Here is a 26,893-nt window from a genome sequence, read left to right on the forward strand (position 1 = left end):
GTTTTATCACCACTGAGTGGAATCATGAGATCTTTTGTACATTGGTAAATTATTATTTTTTGCATTATGCACTATAATATACAAAAATAAATGCAGAACTGCTGTCTCTTTTGCACAAAGCAATGTTATGTAAGTGATTTTTTTTGCCAAAAAAAGTCCTGAAATTTTTTTAAAAATCATAAGAAAGTTGATTCTTGAGAGTGAGAAAATTTGTGACTTCCTTTCTTTACATCCCCAGTTCATTCTGCTCATTGTACAATATGTGTAGCACATGAAGCTTGTGAGGATTTCCAAGCTGTTTCTGGTTTTGGTAGCTTGATCAGTGATGATAAACTGACAAGAAGAAGGAAGACTGCTTGATCTGCAGAATACATCTTAAGATAGACTTCAAATTGGGACTCACCTAAAGCTAAGCAATTTTTGAGAGCCCAGGGGAATTTCCTGAGCAGAACAGTCTCAAAGGGCCAAACTCTGACAACACTGCACATAATTGATTCTCTTTAATTTTCAGTGCAATGCATTCAGGCACTCTGCTCTTCTAATGGTGTCAGAATAAAAAAGTGTTACATAATGCACGGGCTATATCATTAAGATGAAAATTATGTTATATTCAGTCTGCCTTTAGGGCATGCTGAAGCTATTTTTATTTTTGTTAAATCATCTCCCTCACTGCTGCAGTGAATGTCTGCTTTATTTTTGTGCCAATTTAAATTGAAATTTCCTCAGCTTTCTTCTATTTATTTTAGACCCACTCTCAAAACCTAGTCCTCAGACTAACTAAGACCATGTAATATTTTGACTTTATTTTGAAAACAGTTAGGCCCAACAAAGTACCCAACTACAGAAAGAAAGAAAGAAGCAGTCACTCTAGTTGTAAAAATATTAACTACAGGTTGAACTCATTGTTTTCAAAGGTACTTTCTGGTGCATTTCTTAGGACTACTGAAGACATTTGTTTATACAGGGCTGATTTCAGTTTTGAGGAGCCTTTGGGGCACCCAGTATCCCCCCAAATGGAGCACAGCTGTGTCTTCATCTGAATTGCCCTATCTATTGGACTCAGAGGTGCAAAGCAGATGGGCATCCAGGAGCAGCCAAAAGCCACTTCCCGCCTCATCACCCTGGGGCCACGGCAAACACACGCCATGGCCCCAACGGCTCCTCCTGCCACAGTCCCAAATAGGCCGCAGCAAGGAAGGAAAAACGATCCACTCCTTTGGGGGCTAGTTTTGGGCTGCCTTAGGCAGCCCTGGAGTGGCTTCCAGGTGCTCCGGGGGTATGTTTTGTCTAAACACCATCCCCCTGTCTGCCTGTCTGTTTCAGGCCAAAGTCTGGGATTGGCCATTCTGGGTTCTGGGGTTGACCATTCTGAGAGTTGTAGTCTAATAAAAGTATATTGAAGTTTTCATCAACATATACTCACATTCATGCATTTCTACTCAATCCTGACATCTGGAATTTTTCATTTCTGCAAAGTCCTAGGTATTTGCACATGAAGTTGAAGAGGGGGAAGGATGGCATAGTAAAATGGCATAGTAAAATGATGCCCCTTATATAAAATGGCAAAATCAAAGTTTGCTTTTGGGAATTTTAAAAAATATTTTCAAGCCATGCATGGTTGAATCCGTGGGTAAAGATTCTGTGGATATGGATGGCCAAACAGTTCAAAAATTTGATTTAATTTGGAAGTAAGATTCAAATCCCAAAGTGAACACAAGCTGTACCTTGTTAAAAAAAATGCAACTGGATGTATTTTCTCTGTCCCTCCTCCCAACTCATACCCCATTGTCATTCTGATGATATCTTCCCCCCCCCTTTTTTTTTTAAAAAGCAAAGTGCTATAGGATTTCTATTTTGGCACTTACAATTTGGTTTGGCTATTATGCTAATAATTTAGTTCAAGGAGCAAATAGTTAATTTGGTGAATGAAATTGTCATTTGTCAAATGGGTTACCTAGAAAATTCCAAAAGCTGGAATATCCAAAAATTGCAACTACAATTACAGTTTTCCCTTTTAGATAAAAATGAGATAGATTCAGAAATCAAGGTGCAAAAATAATTAAGCCTAAAGCAAAGACATTGCATCAAATACATGTCTGACTGTGACCCAGAGAGCCTATTTAATGGAATAGGTCTGGGATTCTGCAGACAAACCCAATTCCTATCAAAGGAATTGAAGAGATTAGAAGCAGAACAGAAGTATTTTGCCTGGGCGGTCTGTTGCAGAGTTTCAAATTAACCCCACCACAGATTTTTAGCCTCATAAACTTTCAGCTGTGTTCTGAACCATGCCTTCAGCCTGACTCTCCTGTCTTGTCCTCAGCTTTCTGGGGCAAGGTGGCAGCTGACAAACTTCATCAAAGGAGTTTTGTTCAATGCTAGAAAGCTCTGAAGGAAGAAAATGTTAACTTGACAGGATAGTAAAGAGTGAATAGGTGGAGCTGGCAATGTGTATATGCAAGGGCCTCAACTTCCAGAGGTTTGCTGGGTCAACAGCTCCATTTCAAGTCCTTTACTCTCCCCCTTTTGCTCCATGATAATCTGGCACTCCCTAATCTGGCTCCAGCTCTGACTCTAGACATGCTTTTGGGCAAAGTGCAATATATAGACAGATTGAAAAACAACTCGAAAGCATAGAGAAATGGTTTTTAATGGTGCAGTAACTAATGCTGCAATATTGTCATTGTAATTTTAACCTTGCTGTGATCCTGCTTCGATCCATCAGGAGAGGTGGGAAGATAGAAATAAAAATTATTATTATTATTATTATTATTATTATTATTATTATTATTATTACCTGAAACTGAAATAGTCATGAAAGCATAATGATTCATTATGCCCATTTGCTTCCTAGCTCTCACATATGAGTTTTCTTTTCTTTTTGTAAAGATTGACACAAGGTGGGATTGTTTTTGTAAGCCCTACTCTTGAAAAATATCTTATGCTTGAAAGCAAAATTAAAGAATTAGATTTTTTTTAAATTAAATTTTCACTAGAAATGTTCTTTTCTTTTAAAAGAGAAGGAGTCTTTGAAAAAGGACACTCTCTTTGTCCTTGGGTAGTAAATTCAGTTGATATTTTGTTTTTTCTTTGTCATTCATCTGTGACTTCCTTTGCATTTTATCCACCTCAGATGATTTACTCCATTTCATTTGCCAAATAAACATCCACAGGCTATTGCCCTGACATGTCTAATAAAAAAATTAACATAAATACGTGCCAATGATGACTCATGGACTAAGAAGAAAGACAATGTGGATACACTTTCAGGCAAAGTCAGAAAAATCCACCAGTGCTCCCCAGTTCTTTCCCAGAGGACAAAATGTTGATAGACAAGAGTAAAATAAAAAAAATAGTTGCAGACCTTACATTTGTACTAATAAATAGTTGTAGGTAAGCTTCAGCTGCTACAGTCATGTTTCTACAACATTTATTTTGAATTATAATATTGTGGAAGGCAAAAGTCTCCCCCCTCTCTACTTTAGAACATTATGGTGCCATGCTCTGAAGATGTTATCACTGAATGACCTAGGAAATAGATTAGGGAAAACAAGTATACAGCAAGCTTGTTTCTACAGGTACCTTCTACACACTAGGGTTATCAAAACTGGCTGTTCTGTGTGCTGCATCTGGGTTACTTCCATGTTAACAAGTGCTACTTGAAAATAGGATTTCTCAATGGTGATGCCATAAGTCTAGGTATTTTTTCTTTTGATCTGCTTCTAATCTCTGTATCCAGAAGACTCTCAACAGATACCCTGGTTTACTTCCAGGATGGGGCCTTAGCTATCACAATGTGGCCATGTGATATCATTTGTCCTTCCAATGCCATGTCCTTCCAATGCCATGCCTATCCACCTCCTGCAAATGGGTACAACTTCAGTTTCTCAGTACTGATGAAGGAAAATGTAGTAAATTGGATTCATGTAGTAGGTTTGTTATGTTTTGCCTATCTAAAAAAGAATTGTAGAATTTTCTACTGAAGGAAAAATTCAGGAAAACAGAAAGATTCAGTTTTGTGCACTTGCATGTACAAAGGATGAATTCAGTTTTTCCAGTTCTTTGTCAACTGACTGTTTCACTGAGAAGTTGGTGCTTTTTCATTCTTTGAGCCTACTTTCACATCAGTAACCCCTTGTCGGGAGAAATATGACAGCTAGGTTTCTAAGTTTGTTTGATTGATTATAATAGGTAAGCAACTATTAGGTTTTAGGGTATGTCGTTGGCTTCCTGAGGTGCTCCTTTAATCCTCTCCTCCCCACTGTCTGTGTGCAGAATCCATCAGCTGAGTATCGTGGACTTGCATCAAGCTGCTTGAACTTACTTTTATATTTATTTTAGGCTTGTTCCACTTTTCCATCCAATCTAGAGTTACAAAGCAGATTGTAGCTGATATACAAGGATCACAAACATGATACAAGGCACCTCTTGTATAACATTAGTGACATTTAAAATGAAAAATTGTCAAGTAGGCAATCTGGTAACTTAGATATTAAGCTTGTCTTAGATGTGAGTGTTGCTTGGCATATATTTCATTGAAGAGACTATTACAAATATCAAATTTACTTGTATATAAGATTTAAATTCAAAGGGAACTTTTTGTACATAGCAGGTTCTAAGGTACTTATTTTGTGTTTGTAATATTCAGCAAGTCAGGTGCTGCCCAGGTGACAATTGGAAGAGACTATCAGTGAAGCATGAGGAATCACTTTAGGGGGCAGTGGTAAGAACTGGTGTCTGTGCAGAATTACTGGTACATGGTAATTGGATCTTAGCAACAATCATGGTTGTTAAATAAAGCATAATATTTACTACTTGATATGAAACTTGTGATCTCTTTGACAGTCTCCCCCTTTTAAAGAACAAAAATGTGTTTCTTACATAACATATGACATCTTTGCTTGTTTGTTTTTGTTTTGTAGGAATCCAAGATTTTCCAGAAAACATAAAGTGCTGTAAGTGTTTAACAATAATTGAAGCCAGTGTCAATCCTATTTCTAAGTGAGTATCCAACAGTTGAGTTAAGTGTTTCTCTCTTTTAAATATGCAGTGTTTTACAAATTAAAATGTAATGTGAAGTGGGGGTAGCACTGTTATTTGTAATAATAATAATAATAATAATAATAATAATAATAATAATAATAATAATAATAAACACATCAGGAACAGAGCCAACTGGGAGAGAACTAAGTGAGGCCAGTAACACTATAGTAGCTAGAAGAAAAGAATGCTGATACATTTTAAGGGTTGTATTCACTGAAATACTGATTTAGTGTTCAGTTTTATAAACATATATAGGACTATTGAACAATGAAGTAATTCACTGATCCATAGCCTCAGTTGTAAAAACTAAGCTGCTATATACAAAATCATACCTTTGGTTCATCAATTACTTTGTGTTCTACAACAACTTTGTGCCTTTTAAACATTTTAGACAGAAATCTTTTCCAAACCCTACCTAGATGTCTATTCTTGATTGGATCATGATGCTCTTTAAAATCTGGGCATTCAGATTTAATTCTGCTCCTGGGTATCCAGATTGTAACTGTCAATATTTAGGTGGTGAGTAGGAAGGGGGGAATCATATTGTCATCCCTGTTTTCCCTCTCTTTTAAAATAGCTCAGTGATACTGATTTGTTGATTCTGCCATACTGACTATTTTTTCCTTTGCATTTTTTTGGAGTAATTTGATTATGTCAATACAAAAACAGGGCAGTACATAGCCCAAAGAAGAAAAATAAATGTTTATGGTTACTTCATATCAATATATAGGGCAATGTCATCAATATTCATAAAATTGCAACATACTCTTTCAGCATCAATAAAAATGTTTCATTCTAGAGATTATAAAAAGTGACACTGATATCATCCAGTTCTCATTTCATAATTAAATCCACCACTGAAAGCTTACACAGACATAACAAAAGATGATGTAAACTTAAATTTCAGGTACATAAATCTCTCCTCAAAAGAGGAGGTGTAGTATGTCACTTGTTGCAGTAAGAAGCAAGCAGTTAGCTTGAACAAATTGTTCAATAAATTTTTCACTGTGCAGCAATTGAGAATATCTATCTGTTGGGACTTATATTTGTATTGTTCTTACCGTAACAAAGCTAAAAAAAATTAACTCGTTTTTTAGGCTCCCAGACGGTTTCACTCAGCTTTTAAATTTGACCCAGCTGTACTTAAATGATGCCTTTCTGGAATTTCTTCCAGCTAACTTTGGAAGGTAAGCTTTAAATTTACCAGTTCTCTGTCAACCAAAAACATGTATTTCATGTAAGTCTAGAATACACACATTGTAGCTATTATGGTTATTTCATTTCCTTTTGAATTAGAAGTGGGATTTAATGAATGTTTCTTTGTTACAATTATCTTATAGCCTTGCCACTGATGTGCTGGGATCTTGATAGAAACAGAAAAGAAATAGTTCTAAGCTGGATGACCACAGAACTCCCACACCAACAAGCCCAGTGTAGGTTCGATAAAACAGTTAAAATAAATAATGAATTACACTTGCCAACCATGCTATGGATGATTTTGATGGTGGCATAATTTTTTTGATAGTGAGAGGAAACAAAAAAAAAGTGAATTGGAGGAAGGGGAGAGATAGCTTAAGGTGACTAGGCACATATGGAAATGAGGAACAGAAGAGAATCCCAAGTTTGGATGATATTACTTCGGTTAGATTGAAGGCACACAAAAAATCAATCCACTAGTCATTGGATTATACAGGCTTTGGGATGAGCAACAGAGAACTAGGTTCAGGTATCTTCTCAATGGTGGCCATTCATTTGAAGCTTCAGTTTCCTAGAATCATGGGACAGGGTCATCTATCCACGGAACTGACTTCTAAGAATACACACCTGAAGCACTCCTGAGAGCTGGCTATTCAACCTCTGTTTACAGACTTCTAGCATGAAGAGTCGACCCCCTTCTGAGGCAGTCTATTCCACTGTTGAACAGCTCTTACACTATAGAAATTCTTCCTAATATTTTGGTTGAATCACCTTTCTTGTACCTTCTTTATCATTAAAGTAAATGTTATTGTGATTCATGACACTTCAGAGAACATAGCGATTACAAAATATTTTACACCTTTTCATAATACAAATGTTTCAAAGTAGTCCAGGATGTTTCTTTAATAATGTTTTTGTTATTTTTTGATAATCCAAAAATATCATAGTTTGCCATACTATTTTTGGAAATCTGAAATATCAGGTTGTGGTTGCTTCAGACAAGGAAGTAACTAATCAAATAGAGTTCACAAGGGAAGAAAGATGTCTGCAAGTTTAAGGCTAAGACATGTAAAACCTTCTAAACCAGCCCTGTAACACTTTCATGTAGAGTTGTCAGATGCTTTGGTTTTGTGCCAGTCTCTCCCAAAGTAAATCCAAAAAGTCATTTTTTGAAAGAAAAAAAAAACCATGCCTTCTAAGATTGATTAATGGCTTGCATTTTGTTGAAGATTTAACAGTAGCAGCACACATAGTAGTTATATTTTCTAAACATATATTGAAGTAATTGGAAGATGCCATGCCTTACTCAAACCTATAATCAAATAGAGTTCCCCAAGTTTGTTAAAAACATTTAAATACTGTGAAAAGGACAGAAGCTGTTATCAAGGAAGCAAGTTGGATACATCTCTCACTGAAGTGCTGGACTTCACTTTGTGCATTTCCTGCACAAATAATGGAAGGAAGTATTTAAAATATATGCTTGCCACAGAAATGAATACTGCAACACTTGTCACTTTGTCACTTCCATGAGAAAACCACCTGAATTACCTAAATGGTGGCAGTTCTAATCTGGAAATTGAACCTTTCCACACATAACTCCTTTTATCTTCAACATCTCACATAACCCATTTGTTTTACTCATATCCAATAACCTAATAATTTGTTCTAAACCTTCATACTTGTAGCCCATTGATCTTTCTGCCAGTGAGGTGCTCCAATTCCACTTTACATGTTACAACAAAAGTAGAGAATGGTAAAGTGCAGTGCACTCAAACTTGCATTTGTTGTATTCTACAGAGCAGTATTGATTCAGTATTTTGATAGAACATGCTGCATACAATTTGTCTTTTCAGTGTACTTTTTTCATTCTTTTCAAACGGTGAGTCAGTTGATGGTGTGTTTCTAAATAAAGAGCATCGGTGCAGCTTTTAGACCTATTAAAACTATTATTTGATCTAACAATTGCATTATTTTGGGTTTGCCTCTTGAGACTTGCAAGATTCAAAAATTAGACTACCATTGAGTGAAATTTGGATTGTACATCCCCACATTTTTTTTCTTTTTCAAAAGTGATTTCCTAGTTTAATTTCAAGAGTTCCTCTCTTCTTTCAGGCAGTGGCATTCCTGACTCCAGTGTCACTTGGGGTGGGGGGGTTGGGCTTTCTGGGGCAGGGCTTCTGCAAGGAGGTTGGGGGGCAGGCTCAGCAAGGCTCCTTTCTGAGCAGGGGCGGCGGTGTTTGGCCTGGCTCCTTTTCCCGGACACATCGCCCATGTCAGCATCCTGTCCAGGAGGAATCCCAAAAGGTCATCCATTTTGAGCAGGACTAAGAAGCAGCAATTTATGTTTCTATGAGTGCGTTTAGCTGTCCTTTGGCCATGTCCTACATTTTGTGGTGCCCTCTCCTCCTTTGCAGTTAGGATGACTCTGGTCACCCTACTTGGGAGAAAGGATGGTCCAGCCACCAAAGAACCAGTGGGAGGGGCGAACCTTTCCCCCCTCTCACCAGAAGTGGCCAAAAGAGGTTGCTGGCCACCTCCTCCCTCCACCTCCAACCCAAGGGCACCAGCACCTTCCTCCTCCTCCTCCTGATCTTCCTCCTCAAGCATCCCCTGGCAGGTTGTGCAAGAGACCAAGTTGTGCAACATCCACATACACATGATCCATTATATAGTTTATGATGTGTATTCTAAAGTTTAAAAATATTAAGAATGACAATGCTATATAGCCTTGTCAAAAATTTACCGTCATTGTTAAGATTTTATACCCTCAATGAGCATAGCTCTTTTATAATAAGTTTTCTTTCCTCCTGTTAAACTTCTTTTGCTTTTGTTTTCTCTTTTGGAAATTGTAGTTTTAGTTTACAGAAACACATTTAGTTACTCAAGTGATTAAGTACCTTAAGAGTCATGGTACTTTGCAAGATAAATGCAACAAATCAAAGCTATTTGCTGAGTCATCTGCAAAACACTGGAAGACCAATTTGCTATGAAATTGATAGACTCAATACTTCGTCATTGATGATAACGTGCATTTATTTTAGCATTCTGTATTTGCCCCCAGCTGTCCCTACTTAATTGCTCTCATGAGATTTCATGATATTTTGGAGGTGCACTGCCAGAAATCATAGCTGATGTATGCTGTCTTTAAATTAGTTAATATTCTAGAGCTCAAAATATCTGCTGAATATTAAGATTCAGCATCTTCATCTTACTGGAATAATCAGCAAAATTAATTTAAAGCTGTTATTTCTAACTGCAGGCATATGCTTATAATTCTCATTAGAGGCTGGCCAGGTGCATGGGAATAATTTCATAGTATTATGCAGCTAGTATCATTGGTGTTGGAACAAAAAGCTTCCTAGTCATTCATGTATACCATTAATGAATTTTAAATAGTAAATTCATGTTTTTTTAAATATTTAAAACTTATAGAACTATGCTTATAATTCTCATTAGATGGTAGCCAGGGGCATGGGAATAATTTCATAGTAATATATCGCCAGTATCATTGATGTTGGAACAAAGAATGCCCTAGTAATTCTTGTATGTTGTTAATGAATTTCAAATGGTAAATTCATGCTTTTTTCATTTTTAAAACTTCTAGACTCGTTAAATTACGAATACTGGAATTACGAGAGAATCACTTGAAAACTCTACCAAAGTAAGTGCTTATGTATTTTAGTTACCTGTAATGTTTAAAGAATGCAGCTCTCCCCTCCCTCCCTCCACTGAGAACCTTACTACTCTGTTGAGTGATTCCCATTGTAATTTGTATCTTATGAGTTTTGGGGGAAAACAACCTTTTGGGATATTTGAAAGTAACAGTAGCAATGACTTAAAATCATAAGTAATCAAGCACCAATAAAGAGGCACCACACACACATTCTAATATAGCCTTAACATATCATAAACTAGAATTCAGGAAAATAATATGCTTACGAAATGATTAATTGGTAAAAAATATATAGAAATATGCAGTAAGTTGGCAAGACCTTATCCATGGTATATGTCAAGTCTTGCCTTGTATATGTCACTTCTTGCTGGCAGTAGCAGTTAAAGGTTTCAGGCAGGATTCTTTACTGTTTCTTCCTGTAATGCCCCAGTGGTTTCGCAATCAAGTATTAATATCAGACAAGACTGACTATGTTCAGGGTGAGATAGTGGTATAAACATCCAGATACATTTTGTTGGTATCAAACTATTTCCCCTCAATAGTATGTAATCCTCCATTACATATTTTTCTTCTCAAAGCAAGCAATAAGTAATTTTAGCTGTTTTCTTCCTGCTGTTCACAATTTGGGACTTATTCCATGCAAAATTTTAACATGGTTGATTTACACAGAAAAAAACATTTTCAGAGCAGCAGACAGCATTTCTGGTTCAGGAAACAGCTTTTTCTGTACAGAAAAAAATATTTCTGCACAAGCAAAAATATTTCTGTGCAGAAAAACATGTTTCCTGCAGAGAAAATGCTGTTTTATGAGTGAATTTTGTGTGAATTTTGTACAGAGCAAATCCAGAACTGTGAAGATTCTCATCAGTCCAGGATTCTTATCATCAGGGTTTCTTGAAAAACATTGTTGTGGTGGTGTGTTTATTGTTTTTTTTACCAGTTTCCAAATACTTCCATTCCTACCCCCAATTGGTTAATGAATTCTCAATGTACTTCGCCTGATAGTTTGTCCATATGTCTAGGAGGAGGTACTTGCTGTGGTAAGTTTCTAGATTGGAATTTGTTCTTCGGGTAATTCTGCACTACTGCAGAATGGTCCTTTTAGTCTCTAAAGATGATGAAAAGGGGTTTAACAAGACCTCCCCAACTCTGTCTCTGGTGCAGCCTCTCCCAAACATAATCTTGTTTAATTTTTTTTACTGGTAGAATCTTGTTGAACCCAAATCAAAGTCACTCTTAATGAAGTTTTGCAACACAGTCTTTGATTTCAAACTTTGCAATGATTAAACCTTCACTGGTTATCCCTTTCTACATTCATTGCAAAGATGGATTCAGTTTGTGTATAAGCCTTCTATAACACTGTTTATTGTTTACCTCTGGGTCAGGCCAGATCCTCTGGAACCGTGAATGGACAGATACGATCAGGCCAATCCTGCCCTAGGTATTTTAGCTTGTGTTGTCTAATCTAGATGATGTGAGGCCAAAAGGAAGCTGAGCCTTTTGGCACATGTGGTCAACCTATAGATTTAGCAATGAAGCAGACAGCCTGGAAGTAGCAGCCTCTGGACCCGATCAGCCTGGGATCATTGTGACCAGATGGCCCACTCCCAAAGTGGGCCACTGGCAGGAGCGGGTTTTTTCAGCTCCTTTTTTTGATGGCTCTTGCCATCTCAACATAACTTCAGAGCAGCTTCCAATTTGTTTTGGGGACGTGTGTCATATAAACGCCACAGCCCCAAAGCAAATGGAAGCTGTTCTATTTGGCCTGCCTGTTTCGGGCTCAAGTCTATTTTCTCAGATGCACGGAGTGAGCACTGTTTATAGACTACATTTATGAAAGTTTGTGCTACTACATCTTTCACTTAGACCCGAAACAGATGGGCCAAATGACATGGTTTCCGGCTGCATATGGGTTGTATCATTTAGATGACGCACACCACAAATGTGGCTGGAAATCGCTATGACGCCATGCCATTGCCGAAAAGGAGCAAGAAGAATCCACTCCTTCCCACAGCCTAGCTCAGGACTATGGTGGTGTCCTGGATCAGGACCGGTGTTGCCACAGTCCTTCTGGCCTAACTGATTTAGGCCTATGTTAATCTCACAGATGTGCTACAAGATTCCTTTGCCCTGCATTAAGTTGACCTAATAGTCCATCTTTCACAATATTTTCTACTTGGACACTACTTTCTACTCAGCATGTGGTTGCTGTGGCCTGGCACAGTCTTGCTATGGACCTTTTGGCCCATGTCTTTTGGGCCTATGTTAGTCTCAAATATATACTACAAGATTCCTTTGCCCTGCACTAAGTTGACCTAATGGTCCATCTTTCACAATATTTTCTATTTGGACACTACTTTTTATTCAGTAGCCATTTAATATTCCAGTCAGGGTCATTCCTCAGCCTAAGTATGTGAGATCTTTTACTTGAACTGATCCTGGCTTTGTGGGCCCACCATATGTTTAAGGTGAAAAACCGTATATTTACATTCAATATTATTGTAGATCATTTTACTTTATATCAGTTCAAAATTTTCTAACATATCTTAACAACCCTGAATTCTTTGTATCTCAAAAGGCAGAGTTGTTTGGCTTTATAAGCATCTTTTTATCTTCAAAGAAAAATACTTCTGCTGTTAATCACATTTCTATCAATATGATAGCTATAGCTGAATGCTGTTTATTTAGAATCATAGGTCATAGTTATGCAAACTACCTTTGGGCCCACTCTAGAAACATATTTGTATTAAGACACATTAATCCTAAAACAGTAAAATAATTTTTAGAAGTTTATTATTGGTGTGGGAAGATATAAGCATGAAAGAATTCTCTCTGAACTCTTTTAAAACAGGAATTTTTAAGGTTGTCACTGGAACTAAAACATGCATTATTTGGGTCGTCAGTAAATGAGCCTGCAATGAAATAGGTCCATTTGTTGTTTATCAACATACCCAGTAACATTCTCTGCATAGGAAACCAATAAATCAAGTAATCAGCTTGATGGATCACAAATGGTTTACCAAAGAAACCACCATGGGATATATACTGTGGTCTCTTTTGTCTGTTAGAAATTTATTCAGCCTGACCAGGTTTTGTGATCAGCTGCAGTAGAAACGGTATCTATATGATGTGCGTAGTAATTCTGTTTTGCCGGCAGATTAATGTTTAAAAGGAATTCTATTGAGATGTAGAACATGGGAAAATACTGCTTTTGAATGTAAAAGAGTTTTTTAAGGTAGACAGAATGTTAGCTAGATGAAATCAAATATATGCCTTAGGAAAACTATCTGGAGCAGAGAAGCAGGAGAGGGTTGAATAAATGTTCCATATGTTAAAAAGGAGCAGAGTTATCAAATGTTCTTCTAAACTGAAATGAAAGCAGTTCTTAGCCACCAGTTCTGAAGTTAAAGGCATCATGATAGGCATCTCTTTTCAAGATTATTACTAGATGTCTTCTATTTAGCAGGTTCACAAGGGATACAAAAGATCTAGTCTATGCTTGAGTCATTTTTAAGAGAAACAGTACTCTGGTTATAACCCCTCCTGAAACGAAGTGTCAGTACAGGCTAACTCTTCCTTATCAAAAATGCTTGGGACTAGAAGTGATTTGAATTTCAGATGTTTTCAGATTTTGGAATATTTGCTTATACATAATTAGATACCTTGTAGATGGGACCCAAGTCAAAGACACCTTATATGAATACTCTGAAGGTAATTTTATACATAATATTTTTAATAATTTTGTGCATGAATCAAGGTTTGTGTACATTGCAATTCCTGAAAGCAAAGGTGTCACTTGCTCAGCCACCAAAATTATGGACAATTTTGGATTTCAGAATTCTGAGTAAGGGAGACTCTACCTGTACTGTAAAAGCATTGTGCTAAATGTATGCTAGGCTAGTTAGAACAGCTTCTTGCTTACATTACATAACAGTTGATGCCATCACACATTGGACAGGAAATGAATGCTGGATGTCCAGATACTCCTCCATAGTGCATGTATGTTAATTAAATTGTCTTGTGAACCTTAAAGGGAAACAAGATTCATGTGGCATAGTTTTTATAGACTGTATCCTCTTTTGTTACAGTCAGATCAGACATGGATTGTAATCCACAAAAGTTTATACTAGATAGTAGAACTTGTTATTTTATAAAGTACAAGAGGAATCATTATTGTTTTCCCAGCACATATTACCATCATGGATAATTTTATATTAATTGCCATCTTTTGAAGAAAGTGATCTCTAAGTGTTCATACAAATCAGTATCCTTTTGAAAGAAAAAGCTAGACAGATTCGTTCCCACAGTTTTTCAACATTGTACAAATAGTCATTGATGATGTTTGGGTAAAATCGTGAAAGCAATAACAATCATGTTGTTTGAAATGGAAAAGGAAGGGGAGATTCTGCTCATTATAGCATTTCTGCAAGTTGTAATCAAGGTGAGAAGGTGTATTTGTGGATGTATTGTTTATTGGCTGTTTACAGTTGTTGTTTACTGGCTGTTGACAACTGTTGTTGTTACTACCCTGGTTACTATAATTTAGGGCAGGAGAAAACTCTATAGCAAGTGTCCCCAGAAGAAAGCAGTAAATGAAATTCTGTAATAGCCTATGCAAAATACAGAGAAGGTATAGGAAACAAGTGTCCATAAATGTGGCATGGTGATGCTGTATTATTATTATTATTATTATTGTAGTAGTAGTACTCACATTCACAGTAATAATAATTACTTTCAACAGAAATACTAATATGTTACATTTATGGGGAAACAATATTTGCCAGATTCAGTGTGAGCTGCTGAAATAGTATGACTGGCACAAAATTACTAATTAATTGAAAATTGAGTATTTAAATTACTCTGTTAGGAATGTGCATTTGAGGACTGTATTGCTTTGATATATGTCAGTATTGATTAAATACAATAATCTATGGCGATTAGATTTTCTGGAATTATCATGGTGCTTTCTTGTATGTGCGAATCAGAAAATGCTTTGTTTACAAGAGTGACATTTAAAGAAAACAACTGTGGAGATTTCAGGACATAAATACTCTACATGGGTATCTGAGGTACATAACCTTTTATTTTGGACTTTTTTTAGTTTCCTTGGTGGAAACTTGATGGACTAGAAAATACCACACTCCCTGTCATAGTACTATTACTGTTTGTAGGTTCTAAAACATTTCTTCCTTTGGTTTTATACTGAAATGTAAATCTGAACTTCCTCTAATATGACTTTGGCTGTATGTCATATTGAATATATCTGTGACTGTTCCTGAACACATCTTCCAGTGGTGAAAGAAATATTTTGTTTAATGTTTCCCTGTCAGTTACAAGTGAAAACTAGTGAGCTGAAGCAGGCACAGAAATGCTGAATGTAATAATAATATGTCTTGTGTTTCTTGTGTTTCTTTTGCACAAAAGATATGTGGAGGGGTCGAGGATTGATGGCATTCTCCATAATGTGTACTTGGGCTGTGCAAAAACACACAGACTAAAAATCTATATATCTAGAAGGTGATACAGTGTAAAATATATTATGCCATAAAAAGATGGGTCTCTATTCCCTGTGTATTTGGACATTGTTCTATGTGATAATCTACTAAATATATATATGATAAAGAAAACAAGGCTGTTTTAGTGCCTTTTGGGAGGCAGGGAAGTGATAAAACAGATATCACTTTGTAAAAGAATATCGTTAGGTTAGAAGAGCAGAAAGAAGGTTTATATCTGCGTTGTAACAGATAGTATAATAAATCTGAGATAGTATAATTTTTTTCATATAACAATATATGTGTTTTGTGGCATTGTATTGCCTGTGATCATACATAATTCATATTTGAGTATCCCTTATCCAAAATGCTTGGACTCAGAAGGATTTCAGTGTTTGGAATTTGTCAGATTTTGGAATACAGGTATTCATGTGTTGGAATACATGTTGATGCTCAAAAAGTCAGGGATTTGGGAATTTCAGATAAGAGAGACTCAACCTGTACTTTTGAAAATGGGAGGTAACCCTGATGACTTTCTATGATGTATTATAAAATATTCCAAGAGGAAATATCCAACCTGATGGAGGATTTGTTGACAGCATATCACAGAAAACTACTGTATCCCGAAAACTTGGAAATAAGTGAATGTGATTCTTATCCCAAAAGAAGGCAGAGATCAGAGACCAATATCACTGCTAAATACAGATTATAAAATATTTGCAGGTTGAAGAAAATTCTTGTCAACACTGTCCATGAAGATTAGAGCATTTTTTTTTACCAAAGAGATACATAAGTGATAATACTAGAAGTATTTTTTAATCTAATAGAATATCATGAAGTACACAACTATAAGAAACTCGCTTTGATCTTTGTGGACGTTGAAAAGGCTTTTGATAGTGTTACATGGAAATTGTTAGAAATTTTAAAATATCCAAATGTAGGGGAGAAGTTTACAAAATAGATTAAGGCAATATATAGTAATCACAATGCCCAGATTATTGTCAATGGGGAGAGGACAACGCCTATAAAAATCCAGAAGGGTACAAGGCAGAGATCCCCTTTATCCCCTTTGATTTTCTTGATTGTATTATAGATTTTCTCAAATATAAGGGGGGGGGGGCATGTGGGATTCACTGTCCAAAAGTATGGGCTTCCAAGGTTACCTGGGCTGCTTAAGGATGATGGGGAATCAGGCTGGCTTGGCTGTCATTCATTTCATGCATTTGCTTCCTAGATACCCCTCACTGCCTATGGAGGGAAGGCAGAAAGACAACTGTCCCTTGCTTCCTCTCCTTCCCAATTGCCTAGTATAGAAATGCACTTGCTATTGCTATCATTTACACAACAGAGTGCTGAGCAGATGTGGGGGAAAAGTTCACTTACCCCCGGGGTTTCCTGATTCCCATGGAGAACCTGCTGACCACACCACCAGCTCCTACAATGGGCTGAACACCAATGGGCAGTTCACACTGCCCTGCTTCTCCTGCAAGGATGGATTGGCCAAAATGGAGCATTTGTGAGTACAAGCTGCTTTGTGCCATTATTATTTTTCTGTTCCACCCCAAATGCACACATGCTCACACATGGACACACTGCCAGCAACCATCAATCACTTCCTTTGTCCTTCCAGCTCATTCCATGCTCCACACTGGTAGCTATGCTACCAGTCACTAGATCCCACAAGCTATCAACCCCTCATACAGCATGACCATGGACACCTGCTCCCCCACAGACATGCCTCCTTTCCCTTCCTTCCCTCATAGCTCCTTATTAGATTGGCCAGTATGTTATTGTTCTCATTAAATCCACTGTATTGTTTGTAATTTGCTTTGTTTGCCATCATTTCACTTCATGGGATGTGTGATGGGTCAGTGGTGCAGCTGGCCACTCATGTGCATATGCAATCAATACGTGGGTTGGCAACACAAAAAACTGTGGGCAGCAAAGGTACCAGCATCTTGCTGGCCACTTCCCCCTTCACTGCACCATCACACAGTTTGTGTGATACGTTGTACTTTCCAGTTTGATCTAGAGAAAACCAGGGATTATTTGATCCAGTGTTTAGCCTCAGAGTATGGCTTCATTCTGATTTTCTCCCATTTTGGCCATGTGCATCGTTTGAACAGGTAGGGTTCAAAACAAGCCACATCTTTTTGCTTGTATAGATAACCCCTAAATCCTATAATTTCTGCCTATATCTTTGATAGGAATTGATAATGCATCCTCAGTGCATGAACACTTGTCCTAATGTATTTCTGAGCTTTTTAGTACTACCAAACATTCTTTTCTTACAGTTTAACACAGCAACTTTCCCTTTTGCCTAGAATTAATCATTTCCAGTTTTTTTAAACTAGACATACAGAATATTTACAAAATAGGAAGTCCATGAAAAAAGATCACCATTTGTTTATTTTGGACCTTCACCCTTTTTAGTTGTATCACTTCACACCAATTTTACTATAAATTAAAAACAGCATTCCTGTAATATTAAACATTGCTTTTCAACTTTAAAAAATTGTTAGATTAGATAATGCCAAGTATTTAATTACTTTGTTAATACTTTGTTCTTTCTACTGTGTCCTTCCCAAAATGGTCAGCAACCATTTTCATTTCTATTCATATTTTTAGATTTCCCTTCACTGTTCAGTGTTCTGTGTTTGTATGTGTGTTTGACAGAATGTGGTGGCTTATTCTTCATATTTCTTTGTTTTGTTATCTAGTATTGTTTTAATTTACAAACCCTTGAAGTTATAGTATGAAAAGATAGCCTGACTTGCATTAACTATAACTCTTTCTGCTACCTGAGCAGATACCTTCGTTTGCTCCCAGTCCACATAGCCATGGTCTGTTCAATGTTTAGGCATTAGAACTCTGTATGCATTAAACACATGAAGAGCATAGCAAACTGACCCTGCTCCCCTCATCTCTGTGACATTCTACACACAGATAGCAATGCTATGAAGGCAAAAGCCTCTCTTGTGTGGAATTAGGGCAATTGGTTTTTCAGTACTCAACCAGGCTTGTATCAAGGATAGTGGTAGAGTGCAAGGCTAGCTGCCATTGCTGATGCTATTATTATTAACAAATTCCTAATGCACAGATAATGCTTATCTGGTGTAATGGCTCTATATGGAAGTTTTTTGTTTTGTTTTGTTTTGTTTTGTTTTGGTTTTTTTGCTTTCTAAATAGAACAGAGGTTTGGTGAAATGATCAATTCATTTTAATATTATGCACGGTAACACTTTCGCTGTCTTTCTTGGTTCCAAATGCTTCTATCTATGCATGCCATTCATTTACCATTGCTCATATTCAGAACAAGTAAAGGTTTAGGCTCTCATCTTCCTCTTTATTTAAAAAAGCAACCACTGATACGTTTTTTCACTGCAGAAATTCCTGGGTTGGGTTGTGGAGTTTTTCCCGTGTCTTCAAAATGTCTTTTCCACCCTCCAACCTGATGCCCAGTCATCAGAGATTAAATACTCTAAGGCCCATTCACACTGCATTTTAACCTGGACTCCATGTCGATTTAAGTGAAAGTTGTTCACACTTCTGTTGGGTTTTCCTGACCTGACTCGGGGGCAGGGGGCATTCACACTTGTGCTGGGCTTTCCTGACCCGAATCAGAGGTCATTCATACTTGTGCTGGGGTTTTCTGACCTGAATTGGTGGCCACACAGTGTAAATCCCCCTTAACCCATGTTTGTTTGTTTTTTTGCCATGGATTTTGTTGTGGTTCTTTTCAAAAGAACCAGGTTTTTTGCCAATGGGAACTTGAAAATCGATCCAATGCAATTCCTTGCTTCCTCCTCCTCTCCCTCAGCCACCCGCGTTCTTGCCTTCCTCCAGCCACCTCCATTTACCACCCCTGTTCTTGCCACCGTTTGCCCCTCTGTTCTTCTCCTTCCTCCTCCTCCTCCTTTGCCCCCCTGATCTTGCCTCCAATTGTCCCCTCCGTTCCTCCTTCCTCCCAGCCACCTCCAACTGCCCCCTCCATTCTTGTCATTCCTCCTCTTCCTCTCCCTCAGCCACCTCCATTCTTCCTTCCCTTCCTCCTTCCCTCCTTCTGCCAGGATCATGGCATTTTATTCCGTTGCCAAATGTAAATGGAATTCTGGGGGAAATGCCATGATTGTGGCAAATCAATGCCATGGATAGAATCAATCCTGGCAATCAATGCCAAGGAGCGATTCGAGCATGGCACTTTTGGGAAATAACCCAGTTCCAACACCAGGTTATTTTTTCAGCGTGAATGAGCCCTAAGGCTAGTTTGATGCCCAGTGTATCTGTACATGGGAACCAATTTTATTAAGAGAAAAGGGATTGTACTCCTATATTTTTTTAAATATACCTGTCTTCTCAGAATTTGCTCTGTATGGATTTTCTGCTTTCTAAATATAATAGCTTATGTACTAGAAAAAGGTACCTGATTATAAAATACTTTGTATGTATAACCTGCCACTTGCTTTAATCTTTGAAAGTGACCTTGCTTATCAGTGATGAAGCTATAAGACTGGTATGTTCTGTTAACCTGACAGCTGTGAATTGATCACAGCAAATGTTAATAATTTATTTTAATAAATAACCTTAGATTATATTCATATTATTTACTTCCCATTCTTCATAAAAGCTCATCATGCTCTGTGTATCTCTGTTTCTGTGTGTATGCATAAACCAGGAAGTAAGAATAAGAAATCATTCTGTCTGTTTGTATCTGAGCACTGCATGTGGATGGTGAAGGACTGGCCTTTAAAAAATTGAAAGTGTCAATTTGTGTTTGACTCTTGGCATTTATGGATTAAACTCATAATTATGATTTTGCTGTTGGTACATCATTCCTCTTGTTACTTTTTCATATGATAGCGAGTATTTTGTAAGTATCAGCCATGCTTGTGAATGCAGTCTGTTTATAGTTAGTTAATCAATTTGTAGTTTAGTGGAAAAGTTATAGATGTTTAGGGGTGGCCCTACCTTTAGACAGAATCAGATGATCCCCTTAAACAGCAGATTTTTGATGGCTTGAAAGCATAGCAAATGGTTCATGACATATATTTTACTGTTATGTGTAAAGAGGGGTGTTTGTGGGATTTATTTATTTATTTATTTATTTGCCATATGCAAAAATAATTTACCTGCATTTGACTATTATGAATCTTGAGGTCTGGAAGAACAATGTCTTCTTGCGACAAAATTGCAGCCAAATACTGTCTGGGAATCCCATCCTCTTCTACCCCTTAAATAGCCCTGGGAGCATACTCCAGCATCTGATAAGTTGTGATCTTACAAAAGCAAAGGTATGCTTGACAGAACTTTATGTTCCATTAAACCATTGTAATGTCTTGGCCACGGTGTGTCTATACTTGCTCCTTATTGACCGGCTCCCATACTGCTTTATTAACATGTGATGGGTGAATTTATACTCTCCTATAGTCTCCTGTTTCTTCCTACCTTCCCATACATAAACTTGTCCCTGGTTCACCTTGCTGTTATCTCTATTGTCAGTCCTTCTATCCTGTTCAGCATGTGCTATTCATTTTCTTTTATATGCCTTAATCCATACAAATTTTCTGCTCAGATCCATATAGCCCAAGTAGGTTATTGAAGAAATGATGATGTATTCAAAGTTGAATCCAAGCTGACTATTCATTAGTGATTTACTTTCTAATCATTTCTGTTTTGAGAATAATCTCACGCAAAGAAACTATCTAGCAAGCCAATCACTCTCTTCAATAGACATTCCAGTTAATAGAATTGATAAGATCTGTCTCACTGGTTGAAATACAAAATCTTCAGATTCTGCTTTCAGCATTGTGACAATACAGGCTTTAATTTTTCCTGTCACCCCATTATATGAAATAATTCCCAGTGGGAATTCCCTAATCTACCTTTCAAGTTTTATATGATAAACTTGTACTCTGAATAGTCACAGTGTATCAAAACTTCAAATATGATTGAAACTGCAGCTCCAAAACTGATTGTTTTAGGACATGTATAGTCTTTTGATGTCTTATACAGGATTAGCAACATTTCAAATAAACTAATCTGAGCCTTAGTGTTCTTGTGGTTCTCTGTGGGCTCTCACAAGTCTCCAAAAACCATTTCTAGACATGTACAAGTCCATTAAGGGGGGAACTACATGACCCAACATATACAATCAGTGCATTAATGAAAAGTCTTCTGGATAATTTTGTTCACGTGTTTGATTTAAGGTAAACATATGTGTAGTGGAAACACATTCCTGATCAGCATTCCTGAGCACAATAACAGCCTCCACAGATATAGGAGGGTTTCCTTTTTCAGAAAATTTCTGTCTGTATGCGGAGGACAATGGAAATGATTTGCCTCCCCCACTTTTGCATTAATCTTAATTAGATTGTTAAACACCTGAATCAGAGTAATGATTTTAGGGGACATTTAGGGGACATAGCTGCATAGGATGATGCCCTTGAAGCCACTCTATCCACCGAAGGGAATATTTGGAAAAAATGTTTGACACTTCAGTAGGAATAAGGAGCTAGAAAGCCCCCATGTTAACAAGGCTTGTACATTGATTTGTCATGGAGACTAATTGCAGATTATGTTATACCTATTATCCCTTAATATCATTTGTGAAATTGTACAGATGGAAAATGCATTTGAAAATAAACATTACTGAATGTTTGTTCAATGAGAGACTATGGGGCTGGACATAGGCCCCGGGTGGATGCTGCAGCAACCAAACGGCGTGGCCTCTGGGAGGCCTTAAAAGAACTCATTCACAGTGGGTTCTTTTTCGGCTGTGTGGGGTGTGCCATTGGCACACTTGCACGCCATGATGACGTTCACGTGGTGCAGCTGCGCCACGTGAATGTCATCGTGGCACACCCCATCTGTACAGGGCATGCCACGGTGGCGTCTGGGGTGCACAGTAGGGTTACTGAGCATGTAAACGCTCAACCCCTGTGCACCTCTAGTTTGGGCCCAGGTCAGCGCAAAGCACCCATCAGTCGAGCTCATATGTCACTTGGTGAAAAATACTCATAATCTCATGCCTTGCTCTATTTCTCAAATGAACCAGAATCTTCTAGACCAGTGATTTGTAAACTCTGCTTTCCAGGTGCTTTGGACTTCAGCTCCCAGAAGGCCAGACTGTTGGCCAAGATAGCTGAAGCTTCTAGGAGCTGAATTCCAAAATACCTGGAGGACCAGAGTTTAAAAATCAACTATTCTAGGCTTCGTATGAAAGAGGAATCTCCTACTGCTCAGACACTGATATTTTTGCCTCTGGAGCTGCTACTGCTAACTATAGAAACACTAGTTTAGTCCATTGGCTGTAGGTGGTGGTTCTTCAACAAAACAAAACAAAACCTAACAGAGAGTCTGGATTTTTTATGGTGATAAAAATATAATATTCATAAGCAGAAATATAAATATTGTTGTTGTGCTGTCAAGTCATTTCCAACTTAAAGTTTACCCTAAGGTGACCCTATAATGGGGTTTTCTTGGCAAGATTTGCCTTTCCCTTCCTTTGAGACTGAGAAAATGTTACCGAATGGGCTTCCATGGATGTGTGAGGATTCGAACCTTGTTTTCCAGAATCTTAGTCCAACATTCAAGCCACTACACACAGTGGCTCTTGAAATACAAATATAAATAATATCATTTAATAATAAATATTATATACACTTTATATTGATATTATAATAGTTTAACTTGTATGCAGAAAACATCATGTGGAGAGCAGGACTAGATGTAGAAGAAGGAGGAGTGAAGATAAGAGGAAGGAACATTAACAATCTCAGATATGTAGATGACACCCTATTACTAGAGGAAAACATCATGAACTTCAAACAATTGCTAAGGAATATCCCGCAAAAAAGTACAAAGGCAGTCTTGCTGCTGAATATTAAGACAACAAAAATAATGACCACAGAGGACCTACAACTATTTTAGACAGTGAAGAAATCAAAATTGAATCAAACATACCTTGGATCAAAAGGTGATCGAAACAAAAACTTCAGTCAAGAGATAAAAAGAAGACTAGCAAGTACATTTCTATACCACTTATCAGTGAACTAGCACTCCCTAAGTGGTTAATAATGTGTAAGGCAACTGCCCCCAACAAGCTAGGTACTCATTTTACCAACCTAAAAAAAGGATGGAAAGCTGAGTAGACTTTGGAGCCCTCCAGAAGCGAACTTACAATATTGTGGCTGCAGTACCGGCATTTAACCACTGCACCATGAAGTCTCCTTAGGAATAGGAAGGGTAGCAATGAAAGAACTAGACAAGATCTTAGAGCAAAGATATACATTTGAGCACTAAAGTTAGAATTGTCCAAACTATGCTATTCCCCATCACTATGTACAGATGCGAGAGCTGGACAGTGAAGAAAGCTGATAAGAAGAAAATCAACTCATCTGAGATGTGGTGCTGGGGAAAAGTGCTAAGGATATCATGGAGGGTCAAAAAGAGAAACCAGTGGATCGCTGAACAGATCAAGCCTGAACTCTCCTTGGAACCCACGTGGATCAAATTGAGGCTGTTGTACTTTGGGAACATCATGAGAAGGCACGACTTGTTAGAAAAGGCAATAATGCTAGGAAAGATAGAAGGTAATAGAAAGAGAGTAAGACCACTTACCAGATAGATAGACTCAGTCAGAGGCCTACATTTACATGACCTAAGCAGAGCAGTGGTGGATGAGAGATCTTAGAGATGGTGGGATCAACTTGGGAGCAATTAATAACAAACAACAACATTCAGTTTTAGACACCATACAAATGTAATATGCACCTAGTGCATTTTTAATTTTTTAATTGATTTTTTAATTTTTTTTATTGTAATACATATTGTTTTAACTATTTTGTTGTAACTTACATTGTAAGATGATTCTATGATTTCTCTCATATTGGAAGAAGAATAAGATATGAATTAAATAAACAAGCAAACAAACTTATTGTGTATTAGGAATCACAATTACAAATATTTGATGTTTTTAATTTGTTGTTTGCCTATTTTATCTAATGCTATCTTGTATTGTTATTTGTTGTTTTATATGTATTTTGTTATTATCCTCTAGAATGTATGCCTTTAGCAGTTTTGTTTTTAATTGTATGTACAGCACTGTGTAAATCTACAGCGTTACATAAATAAAGTTTAATAATAATAATAATAAATTATTTATCATGATATAATTCTGATCACTTTGCATAAACATGAAGTATGATTAACATGAAAAAGCCATGCAGTGAATTTTAAGATCATATTAAATAAGCAAGTAACTTATTAATGTCAGTAGATGTAGTTTGGCCTGACTGGTTTAGTACTACAGCTTGACAGATCTGAATAACCTCATACAGAATTGATCTGTTACAAAGTGGGGAAACAAAATTATGAGTTCTGCTAGAGTTTCTCTTCTATCTTGAGCTGCTTCTTTAGCAGAAACTGCAAATATGTTTGTTCAGAGTGGTGACCTAGATTCTGGCTTTTCATTTTAAAAAAATGTATGTCGGGAATGTATGTTCCAGAAGATTAGATCTGGCATTATGTCAGTGATATGTTGCCAATCTATTAATCAAGTAGTCTGAGCAAAAAGAAAGATTTTTTTCTACCAGATGATTCAAATCCCCAAGAGAAAAACTCAGTTTAAACTATTGATTTAAACAAACTTCCTGATACAGCTTCACATATTTTGCTTAATGTTGGAAATCTGATCACTAAAATATTTTAATCTACAGATCAGTAGCAGAGCTGTTTACAAAATCCATGAAAATTTAGGCTGTGTAGTTTTATATACAAGCCTAATTAACCTAAAGGAACCAGGTCCTTCCTGATCTTGGAAGATAAGCAAGGTTAGCCCTGGTTAGTACAGTGCACCCACGTCATATGTGGGCACATTATTCGCTGCTTTCAGCATATGCTGAAAGCAGTGACGGAAGAAGCAGCACCATGCACCGGAAGGATCAATGGCGCGCACGTTGCCATGAGCATGAGCCCCATTACTTCTAATTGAGCACAAGCATATGCGGAAGTTCTTTTATGTGGGGGGGAGGGTCTTCTCCAGGAGGAGAATGGAGGACTGAGGGAGGGAGGCCCCTTTAACATCTTGCCCCCGCCCCTCCAGCCCTGGACCAACTCAGCTTGGGCATTGGCCCATAAAGCCTCGGGCGATACTAAGAAGAACATTATCTTGTTGCTAATTTTTAATCTCCCCCTTTTTCAGGGTGTTACATTGTAATCTTTTATTGTAATTTCTTAACTGTAACATTGTAACTTGTTGTGCTGTATTTCCTTTATTGTTTCATTGTTTTTTGGCATCTGCTTTGTTGTTTTTTTTGGAATGAGGGGTTGCAAATGGGGATATCTTTTTGATAGTTATTGATTTGAATGTAATCTTTTGTGTTAGGCTTTTGTCATTATTGAATTGTTACGATATTATTATTATTATTATTATTATTATTATTATTATGTTTTTGCTATGTATTGCTATGTTACATTTGTTTATTATTTTATGTTTATGTTTATTGTTATTGTCTATTGCTATTGCTTTGTATTATCCCTACTGTTGGAAGCCACCTGGATTCCCAGTGATTGGGCGGGATATAAATAAATCCTATTATTATTATTATTATTATTATTATTATTATTATCTGGAACGGATCCCCTGCATAAAAGAATGGACCACTGTACTTGGATGGAAGATCGCCAATAAATACCAGATGCAGTAGGCTATATTTCAGAGGAAGGAACTGGCAAATCCACCTCTGAGTATTCCTTGCCTAAGAAAACCCTATGAAATTCATGGGGTTGCCATAAATTGACAGGTGACTTGAAGGCACATGTACCCAAACAATTTTGTATACAACTTTTTTTTATCAATGTAGGAAATAGTAGTATATTATATATCATTCCCATTGTCTAGCTTTGTCAACATATTAGAAATGATAAGGAGTATCACTTATATAATAATAATAATAAATAGTTTATTTATATCCCACTTTTCCAATTTTTGATCAAAGCTATATTACACAAATATAACAGCAGTTGGGTCTAAATAATTTAGTTCGACCCAACTAGAATAGAACTACTGCATCAGTCAGAACTTGGTCAGTTGACACCTATGTAAGTTCCATTCATTCATTGGGACTAACAACTGGATAGAATTCAAAGATATAGCCATGTTAGTCTATAGAATCAGTTTGTAAAGAGATCTTGTAGCACCTTTGAGACTAACTGAAAGAAAGATCTGAGGAAGTAGACTGAAGTCTAGGAGAACTGGATAGAAGCCATACTTTACTAAACTGAACCTTAAATGTTCCAATATTTAACATTTACTATTGCAATGCTTCTGGCTGATGATTGGCCTTAAAACATGCCAAGCTATTTTCCCACTTTTGTGTGTGTGTGAGAGAGAGATATATATAAAATAATAATAATAATAATAATAATAATAATAATAATAATAATAATAATAATAATAATAGGATTTATTTATATGCCACCCAATCAC

General features: G+C 37.0%; 1 protein-coding gene across 5 annotated transcripts in view; it reads left to right on the forward strand.

The window, feature by feature from the left end:
• LRRC7 (leucine rich repeat containing 7) overlaps window positions 1–26,893 on the forward strand; it is a 255,262-nt gene that overhangs the window by 129,780 nt on the left and 98,589 nt on the right. For all 5 annotated transcript variants that reach the window (XM_042461793.1, XM_042461796.1, XM_042461797.1 and 2 more), the window contains exons 4-6: window positions 4,923–5,001; window positions 6,141–6,230; window positions 9,845–9,901. In XM_042461793.1, coding sequence (XP_042317727.1) covers window positions 4,923–5,001; window positions 6,141–6,230; window positions 9,845–9,901 — 226 coding nt within the window. The remainder of the gene's footprint in view (window positions 1–4,922; window positions 5,002–6,140; window positions 6,231–9,844; window positions 9,902–26,893) is intronic.

This window comes from Sceloporus undulatus, chromosome 4, assembly GCF_019175285.1.
Source record: "Sceloporus undulatus isolate JIND9_A2432 ecotype Alabama chromosome 4, SceUnd_v1.1, whole genome shotgun sequence".
Classification (NCBI taxonomy): Eukaryota; Metazoa; Chordata; class Lepidosauria; order Squamata; family Phrynosomatidae; genus Sceloporus; species Sceloporus undulatus.